Raw genomic sequence first — 10,010 nt, forward strand, 5'->3', positions numbered from 1 at the left:
AATTTATCTAAATATGGAATTGTTTTTATAGTTATTTTATTTTATTTTATGAGCAGTGAATTAAGTTTGAATATTGGTAAATTTAATCTGAAACTCAATTTTAACCTGACCCAAAATTCATATGTACTATGTATATATAAATATAAATGTTCTACATTTTTATTTTTTAAATTTAATATAATATATACATAGTTACATACTCCAACATTAATATTATACACTTGTATACTATTTGTAATTTCATCATTTAATATTTAATATAGTATATGTATATGTATCTTGATTATATATTATTTTTACTTTATTTTATGTTGAATAATAAATAATAATTATCTAATAACTATTTTAAGATATCAAAATCTAAATAATAAAGTATGGATATATAATTTTTTTATCAGATAAATTATGGTATATGTTTTAGGGTTTTTTTATGCCTGTCTTGACTAAAATGACTCTAAGTTTGAATGTTGAGTGCTAAGTTTCGTATAGATGAAAAATATAATGGCTTCATATCTAAATTTTAGACTTAACTCTAGACTGTCCTTACAATTTCAGACTCTTAATCCCAAACTTGTAAAAATGTCACGAGCAACCACCTGTTAAGCACCCATCTTCTTCATTTCTTCCTTAGGTTTAAGGGTGTATGACTAAAATTGCTCTGCTCCATTACCTCACGTGCTTAAGGTAATCAATTACTTACACAACTGTGGATCTTGTTAGGTCCAACTCACAATCGGGCCTGCCCTTCTTTTTTCTGGCCCAAACTCCATCACTTGTCTTATTAATTTTAGTACATGATAGAGAGCAATGAGTGTCTCAAAATGGAGAAAGTCAATAGTGTGATGCGACACTTAAATTGGATAGGTTTATTTGTTTAGCAGATATTAATACGATGAGCCTTTTTATTATAAAAACAGAGTTGATCTACATATACAAAATTTTAGTATATGTTAGTTGAATTTGGATATTTGTTTAGAATTTTTTTTATGCCTGTTTCGATTAAGAACTTTGAATTTTAACTTGATCTTAATAATTTAAACTCTAGCTACTATTTCTATAATTCTAGACTTGTAATTCCAAACTTGTAAAATATCTCTCAAATATAAATTCTAAAATTTTATGATCTTGGAATAATCAAATAACCTGAAAAAAAAAATTAGCTTTTTTATAAATATTTTAAGGAAATTAATTTATTTTTTACTCTAAATAATAATTATTTTGCTCGATAGAATATCAACAGGTAAAAAGGTATTTTTGAAAAAAAGAAGAGAGAGAGGAGTTATTTCTACTAGGCGTGCAAATCATATATGTCAAATCCTTTAGTCTGAATAAAAATAAAAACTTTAATGGCAAGAGCTGTAAAGAGTACGCTTTTATATAGAGAAGACATTTTGGCTGCAGGTACAAAGATGTCGGTCGCAACCACAAGGACACATCCTACACTAATTCCCCTAATCTTTCCTTCTACATTTGCACGGAAGACTTGCATGCAGAGCATCACTAAATGTGCAAAAAAGTATACTGCTGGAGCATGAACTGATTTTGTTGATCCATTATGAAAACCTAAACATTATTTACAGTGAAAGACACAGTGAAGCATCCATGGTAGGAAACAACAGCTTTGGTTCAATAACCTGCTTCGCTTCTTTCTCTTCGATGGAGGTAGCCGAGGCCAGAGAAAGAGTGAGAGACGTCGAGCACTCGTTATTTTTGTTGCTCGTTACTTCATTGGAATCCCTAGTGTCTTTGCTTCTATTATTCCCGCCATTTGGAAGCAAGGAAACAGCCCCATGATCGCGTGATCTTTTCCCAAATCCCAAGGAAAGTTCAAGGTTTGGATTTCCAGATTCCAAAGGATTCTCACCATTCATGGAACCTGCTTGACACTGCACGGACTTAATATAAACAGGGCTAAGATCAATTACCCCAGATGGCAATCTATCACCCAAAAACTGGAAGTCACCAGAAGTACTATGTTCCAAATTGAAATTTTTTATCCTTTTGCCCTCGCATTCTTCATCGACTGTTACCATTTCTATATCACTCTCTCTATTTGGATCAATTTGTTTTCCTTTCTCTTTTTCCTTTTCTTGCCACTGTACAATAAACAGCAAATATTAGAATTCATGTTCTTTTGTCAGTTTCGTATGATTAAGATGGTGAACTCCGTAAAACTACAGCAAAGGGGTCATAACTAGGCGAAGATAGTAGCATTAAGATTTAAACTTGTGTGCATATTTCAAATAAGCATTATGTAGGCATATCTCAAGTTCAATAAGATTAATAACTGGGAAACCCTTTAGAAACATGACGAGAAAGCTTGAAAATTATTGTGGTCTCGTGAGAGGATTACATAAGGAAAGGCATAAAGAATCTATTCTTTTAGGAAAACTCTAGAAAAAGGAAAAAGGAAATTCAAGTTGAGTTATAATCAGTTCTGCATCAAGTTATCCTGAAAAAAGGTACCCTGAAAAAGGTACGCCTTATAAACAGCATCTTTTGGAAATAAACTGAGGAACAGTATAAATAAAAACATGCTGACTGAGTACTAAAATAATTTAAAAGAACATCAGTCTAACCCATCAGACCAAAGAAAGAAAAACTTGCAGTCTGATTCATGAATAGCAAAACTTCCAAGATGGAAACAGCAAGCAGAATTCATGCTCTGTTAGTGCTTTTTCAATCTTTAGCTTTTCTGGGTAAGCAAACTAAGGTGAGGTTGTGTGTGTTTCCTTTCTTCAGCAACTCATTTACTTAACATGATGCATTTCTTGTACAAAATGAAAGATAAACATAACCAGACTAGCAACTAGGGACAGACCACATTACCTGAGAAGGGTCATTGTTTTTCACATTCCTAGACAACCGTTCACTCTTCATTGAAGTGCCATCAGAACTCAGCCATTTGTCAGAAGTTTGAAAACATAAAAGCTTCTGAAGTGGAGAAGAAACCTTGTTTTCGCAGCTCTTGCCCATTCTAGCAAGAGTAGGCACTTCGAATGAGGTAACAGAGTCTGATGTTTGTTGAATATTGTTAAAAATATTTGAGGGAGACATAATTCCACTCGCATGAGCAGAGGAATGCAGGTTCTGCAAACCAGAATGTGCCACATTCAACTCGGAAAAACAAGTCCTTTGAGGATTTGGAGTTTCCTGTGAGCAATTTATCTTCCTCCCTCTAAATACACCCCATAAAAACAGCATTTGATTCCAACCTGGAACAAGTTAAAATTTTAACTTAAGTACAATAAACAAATCCTCATTTCATCTGGATAAGTTAAGCCAGTTTTCAAAAGTCATTGCTTACGCTGGGATCTTTTTGGAAGCAGCTTAGATGAGAATATTAGCAGATCAAGTCCATCAATGTTTGCTTTTAGACCCAAGTTGTTCTTAGTCATGTATTCCATCAGGATCTTGTAGTTACTTTCATAGCTGCATGAGAAGTACAAAAAAGTTAGCCACCATGCAAGGAAGCATTAGAATCTCCATAACGTAAAACTTTAAACCTCTCCAAATCCTTGGCAAAAAAGTAGAGTGCAATGTTTTCTTCCTTGGCCTCGCTTTCTGGGGGCTGAGTTGGCCACATAACCAAGCAGGATGCTTGCTCTGCTAGAATTTTCTGGGGAAATTTACGCACTATTTCATGAACTTTAGGTGAAGCACAACTTGATGCATGTGCTTGAATGCCATCGCAAGAACTAATAAACACTCCACTTCTCTGAATTCCAAATCCACCTCTGCACAACAGACCAAAATCCATTGATGAGACTATTCCAGAAGAGCAGTGCCAATTTACAACATATGTCTTCAACAAAATAAAAAATGTAACACTACAGAGAGAAAAATGACATACTGCCATATGCACTCAAGCTGTGGGACAACAGAAACCCAAGAAGGAACATCCACTGCAGAAGGTAACCAGGTCAATCCTTTCAGATAAGATGGTTCATTAGAAGGGTGGATGGAGATCAAATTATTTTGATTTGATCTGGCAGCAAATGCTTCGTCATTTGATGCATCATTGAGAAGCCTTTCTTGTTCTTCATTTGGAAAGTTTCTAAGAGCAACATCCCTGATGGATGTTAATGAGCTACTTGATTTTCCATCACCTTGGACAGCCGTCATATCATGATGTCTGGGCGTAGACAAAGGCAGTATGCTAGCTTCCCCTCCAATCAGGGTTTTTTTATCCCTCATTGATGCAGAAGCATGATTATCGGCAACTGGTGATTTCTTCAATGATTTATGGAATGTAGTTTCTGATACAGCCAAATTTTGCCCTTTTACATGTCTTAGTCTTTTCATTTCTTCTACATGGGCCAAGTTAGAAGAGATCTTTTTAACCTTGGAGTCAGCAGCATTTACATGGTCTGAGCTAGCTTTCTTGAATGATGTAGATTTGCATGGAATCTTGCCAACCCCCTCCTTATTGCCACAGGTAGCAGTTACTCTCCCCAAATTTTGCTTGTTGACACCACCCTCTGACTGTTGGAGTTCAACTTTTGAACTTATATCAAGAGGTGATTTTGATTTTGAAAGAGAACCTGAAACCAAGGGTTAAAACTTAACCAAACAATTAAAAGAAGAAATCAAATGAGACTTAACACAACTTCTTCCTCAAGTTACAGTAAAAGCTTAACATGAAGTGATTTATTAGCTTAACTATGGCTACTTGTAAGAATTCCAGAGAAAAATAAGAATTATTTCCAGAAGAAATACCTTCATAGGCTGGTTTCATTTTCCTCGTATCAATGTTCTTGAGGGAAGAACCCCGACAAATTTCCACTTTGCTGCAAGGATAGGATTCTTTGGATAGCATAGATGAGTTGTGACCTTCTTCAAGGGCCATTCTTTTTGCAGTGATGGTTTCTGAATCATCCGCTGGTCTCTTAGCAGGGAAGTGACAGGAAGAACTATCATTTCTTCTGTTCTTATCAACACCCATCCCTTTAGTATTTGATTCCAAACTAATCTTACAGCTGAAAGCAACTGAATTTTTGGAGTTCTTTATTATCTCATTCAGGGATGATTTCTCTAATTGAACTGCCTCTTCTTTTTCAAAGTTATTTTTCTTTTGTCTTTTATTTTCATCCCCAAGCATGCACTCTTCACACATCCAATTTCCTTCAGGAACTTTCTCCAGCTTTTCACGCATGCAATATCTGGTTGACAGAAGTCAATGGGAATAGCTTAAATGGCACCCACATGAGTAGCACATATTTTCAACAGAATGACTAAATGAAAAGATAAGGATCCAGAAGATTAGTTATGTACTTACATGTGTTCTGCTCCATCACTGCACTTGCTACATGTAGCAAGCTTCTCCTCCTGACCCACATCCCCACAGATATCACAGACTTTTACCTGCTTTGCAATGCAATCAGAAAATAACCAGGCCATGTCAATCCTGAAAGTATTTTAAAGTTTAAGCAAAATGATAGCAGAAAATGTAAAGACGTATAGGAAATGAAATTAGAACAAGGTGTATATCAGGAGACTCTAGAAATAGAAACATTCATTAAATGCAACATGGTGAAGCGAAGTTCATGTTTCTAATGGTAAATTGTTAAGGCAAGAACCCTTAAACTAATAAACAATAAGACTTGAAAAGTTTGATGTGATGTTTCTGTTACATAATTATCCAATAACTAACAAGATACAAACATTAGAAAAAACATCTCAAATAATATACAATTAGCCAAATTCAGGAAAGAATTTGGCAATAAAATTAATGTAGTAAATTACCAAGAATGTATGGTTTTCTCTCTCTCAAACAGCAAAAGAGAAAGGAATGCGCAAGGATCTCTAACCATAGGATGGAGAACAAAAGCTTAGATAGAAATGAAGGGAAAAAGAACTTTTTTTAGCAGAACTCATATTGCTGGATTCACACATCACTTTAGTGAATCAAGGTAGGTCAACTGCACAAGCTAGTTTGAACGGTAAATAGGCATAGGTCATTATGGTTGCATCATGCAATCAAAATGAGAAGTCTAATTAAAAGTAATCATTTTCCACATCAAATGAAATCTCTTCAATGAAAAAAAATAAATTCAGGACTCCATATTGTCGATCACAATGTAGACCAAGAAGCATGGGTTCACTCCATTCAACTCAATAAACCTGTGACACAATTGTTTGAGGCCAAGCAAGCAACTTCCTTTCCATGTCATTTTATAAACAATTATATCCAAGCCTGCCACACTAATTTACATTCTCTCGGTCATCTTTACCTTGAGTTTTTTCATTTATACTGCACATGGGCAGTCCATCTTAGACAACCTCTCTCAATTTCTTCGGTACTCTGCATCTAACTTGTTGTGTTGTATTCATTCCTTATTCTCACGTTTCTTCTAAAACTTAGACATGCTATTAGCACCCAATTTCCGCAATGTATTTATTAAATATTAGCTTCTTTCCCCCTCTAGTAATCTGCACTAAACATGGATTGCCTATCAATTTTATTTCTTCCATTAAGAGCACTTCCATTTCAATCCTTGAGCTTATTCTGATGGTCATGCATGTTCACTTTGGCATTTTCCAATAGAACCTAGAATATATATATATATAGATTAAGTTTAGAATTTTTTAAATATTTCATACAAAAAAAATATTATTGTTCAGAGCTTTCGGAAGTTGAAATTACTATTTTGCCAGCTTTACTAGTTTCATATTAATAAACATGATAAGCACAGTATATAAAGCTCAAAATATGCCAAAATACATAAGAAAACAATACATACCTCATCTTGCATGTGGTCCAGTTCACCATCATGGTCCATGGGCTGAGCCTTTGGAGTGGGTTGCCATTTAGCGGGTTCATCTCCCTTCTGATCTGAACATTTTGCAACCGCAGCTTCTCCATCTTTCCTTCCAATCTCAGATTTCACAGGTTCTGTGTGGTTCTCTTCTTCATGTATCTGAGCATCAACCCAAAAGGTTGCTGCTCTCATCAGTGGTGATTCTATTTGCTCTTCGGAGCACTCAGATGGTTTTCCCTGAAAGAGAGGAATATAACAAGTATCTAGGAAAATTAAATTGCAAAAGGTGTAATTATCTGCTTAAGGGAGAATGTCAATCACTCACCTTTGATGAGTTGGCCCCAATATAGAAATCTCTAGCTGAAGAAATATCTATTTGGTGAGATTTATTTGAAAAAACTGCAATTGTTGGTGAAGATTCTTTGGTAAGCTTAATTAAGGTTCTAGGCTGATTATTGTCTATTGTATCAAATTGTCCTTTAGCTAAAGAACAGAGAGTAGGTCGAACACTAGCAGCATTCTCAATTGCAGGAAAACTGTCAATTGAGGTTGAACTAGACGATACATTCTTCCTATCTGTATAGCAATGATGATCACCAGCAATCTTGTCTGTGTACTCTGAACCACTAATACAAGAGGCATCATCACCAATGCATTCCAACTCTTTTGGCTTCTGATGATTTTTAAACAAAATATTACTATCATGAAATAGTATTGTTCTGGATAAACCAGGATTTTTCTGAGCAGTCTGCTGATCATTTACTTCTACTTGCATCTCAGAGTGTTCAGAAGTACCAGATGCTCTCAAAGTGTCTTTACTTTCTTCATTTTCAGAGAATGAATCATGACTTGAGCATGCACTTAGAAGGTTGGTAATCTCGCTGGTGGAAAGATTTCTACTATTGCATGAACTATCTACAGGGGATAGCATATCAGCACCACTGCGAGAGTATTGAGCGTCTACTTTTCCCTTGGAGGTTTCATATGAAAACCCAACATCGGCCTTCATTCTCAGCAGTGAAGCCGCCATACAACATGAGCATGAGCTTGTGCACTCGTTACACGTCCCAGATTCTTCTTCGTTGTGAAATTTATCACTTGAATACTGTTTGCTACAGAACATATTTTCTGTGACAGAGGATCCCTACAATTGCAAACTTTAATAATTACACCTAAGATGGAAATGCAGTAATAAGGAAACAATATAACTCAATAATGAAATTCCAAGATTCACAAACTCGAATGCACAAAAATAAAGTGGTAGCATGGATAGTTAAACCCATTGTTGGCAAAACTGACAGATTATAGCAAACAATACTGAATGAGTAGATATTTTATTTATTCACTAAAATTCTATTTTCGATACTTAAAAGAATAAAGTGCAATATAACTAATGGTACATGGTAAGAAAATTAGTTTGGTATCATAAATGAAGCCATAAAAGCATTAGTGTTCAATAATGTAGAAAAATGAAACTTTCTCCATTTGGATTTGATTGTGCAATGAATCAAATCCAGATTTTCCTATTTAATTTTGGAACACATAACTAAGAATCTAAAGTCCATCACAGACTGTGATATATGTCCTGGTGGTGCTGAATATAATTGGGCTCATTCAAAACAAAGCTCCCCAACAAAACTTGTCATAAATTAAGTAATTATTGGAAACTACCGGATAAAACGACTGATCGGCACGTTGCTTTGCTACCGTGGCATCAAGATTCATTGATGATCAAATAAGCAATGAAACAATCAACATATCAAAAGCATCAAACAAAATCAACTATGGTTAGATCACTCTTACCATATTCAACCCAACAGTGTGGTTCTTTCCATCTGAAAGCCCTTTTACCGGATAACCGACTTTTAAAGTCGGCGCAATCTATAAAACAATAACAAACAATTCAGCTAATTAATGCCACTGTAAATCACCTCACCAATAAAATTCTCACAGCTCGTAACAAAACACAAACGTTTTTCTCTTTCTAAACTCTGTTCTCAAAATGAACAGGTTTGCATGATTAATTCTGATCACAGTGATAAAATGAAAGGCTTATTTCGTATTCCTGCTGTTTAATTACTCAGAAACAGCGTAAACACTTACAAAACAATAGTTGCTTATATCACACATTTCCATTGCATTACGGCAGTGGTCACAATAATAAAATAAAACTGAGGGTACAAGAACAACCAAAACAATAATAAAGTTGAGGTTAATGATCACATATATGATATATCATGTCTTCTCCTACCAGTGCACAGGCTAAATGAATTAATCAGCAGTTGTAGTTTTATATAATAAAAAAGATTTGAGCTTTATCATAAAGAAACGAAACCCAGTACATTAAGCAAACAAAATGGACAAACTTAGCTTCCTTCACACAAAAGAAAAGACCAAAAACAGGTCAAAAGAACATAGTCAACAACACCACCTCTAATCCCTTAAAAACAAAGAAACCAATATAAAAGAAAACCAGTTTTATTAGCAAACTGAAAAAAAATGAAATGAAATGAAAAGAACTTAGATTATGATCTTTCGAAATTGAATCAACCCACAAGCTCAGACCTTTTCTCAAAATGAAATATTAGCACCCCAACCAAAGAGAAAAAAAAAGGGGGGGATTTAAAATAAGAAAAGAAACCCGTGAACAACAATTCTACCTTGTACTCAATAACCTCACTACTATTCTCATAAACCTCCTTCATACTCTTAAACCTGACTTTCCCCATCTCTCAAGAACCAAACACACAAACAACAACAACAACAACAACAACAAATCCAACCCTTTATACAACTTACCTTAAAACACAAGAAGAAAACCAGCGAGACACAACGAGATAATCCAAAACATTACACCAAACTTACTCTGCTTTCTTCTTTCCTTATATATCTTACTCTCTTTCTCTCTCTTTAGATTTTGTTTTTTAATTTATGAGGTTGCTTTTCAGAAGGGGACTAGAGAGATTTTCTTTTGTATGAGGTGGCAAGTATCTCTATTTTTTTTTAATTATAAAGAGAAATGTCGGTGTGTTGTAAACTCATACAATGGCGTTAATGTATGTTTCGGGTTTTGAGCCGCGTGATTATGGATTGGGACTCGTAGAGTTTTTGGATGGTGATGATTTGAGAGACGTGGACGGTTATTATGGAAGAGAAGTTGGGCTGTTGCTTGGGATGCTTGCACGTGTCAAACGTGCCAACGGTTTTTGAATTCTTAACCATCATGGGTGGATAGACATGAAAGAAATG

At 34.9% G+C, this 10,010-nt stretch overlaps 1 protein-coding gene across 3 annotated transcripts; it reads right to left on the minus strand.

Moving 5' to 3' along the window:
• Positions 1–1,357: 1,357 nt before the first annotated feature.
• LOC118051741 (protein PARALOG OF AIPP2) lies at positions 1,358–9,770 on the minus strand. Of its 3 annotated transcripts, none has more exons than XM_073408119.1 (11): positions 9,627–9,770; positions 8,565–8,642; positions 7,087–7,905; positions 6,744–6,998; positions 5,279–5,367; positions 4,720–5,162; positions 3,854–4,544; positions 3,507–3,737; positions 3,308–3,432; positions 2,830–3,215; positions 1,358–2,096 (listed from the first exon to the last, which is right to left on the minus strand). In XM_073408119.1, the coding sequence occupies exons 2-11, from the start codon at positions 8,565–8,567 to the stop codon at positions 1,575–1,577; spliced, it is 3,564 nt and encodes a 1,187-aa protein (XP_073264220.1). In that variant the 5' UTR covers positions 8,568–8,642; positions 9,627–9,770; the 3' UTR covers positions 1,358–1,574. The 3 variants fall into 3 exon arrangements, with proteins under 3 accessions (XP_073264220.1, XP_073264219.1, XP_034918343.1); XM_073408118.1 differs by having other exon boundaries at positions 9,561–9,737; XM_035062452.2 differs by having other exon boundaries at positions 5,279–5,364; positions 9,561–9,736.
• Between the last annotated feature and the right edge of the window lie 240 nt (positions 9,771–10,010).

The sequence above is a fragment of the Populus alba genome, chromosome 3 (assembly GCF_005239225.2).
Source record: "Populus alba chromosome 3, ASM523922v2, whole genome shotgun sequence".
In the NCBI taxonomy this organism is placed as follows: Eukaryota; Viridiplantae; Streptophyta; class Magnoliopsida; order Malpighiales; family Salicaceae; genus Populus; species Populus alba.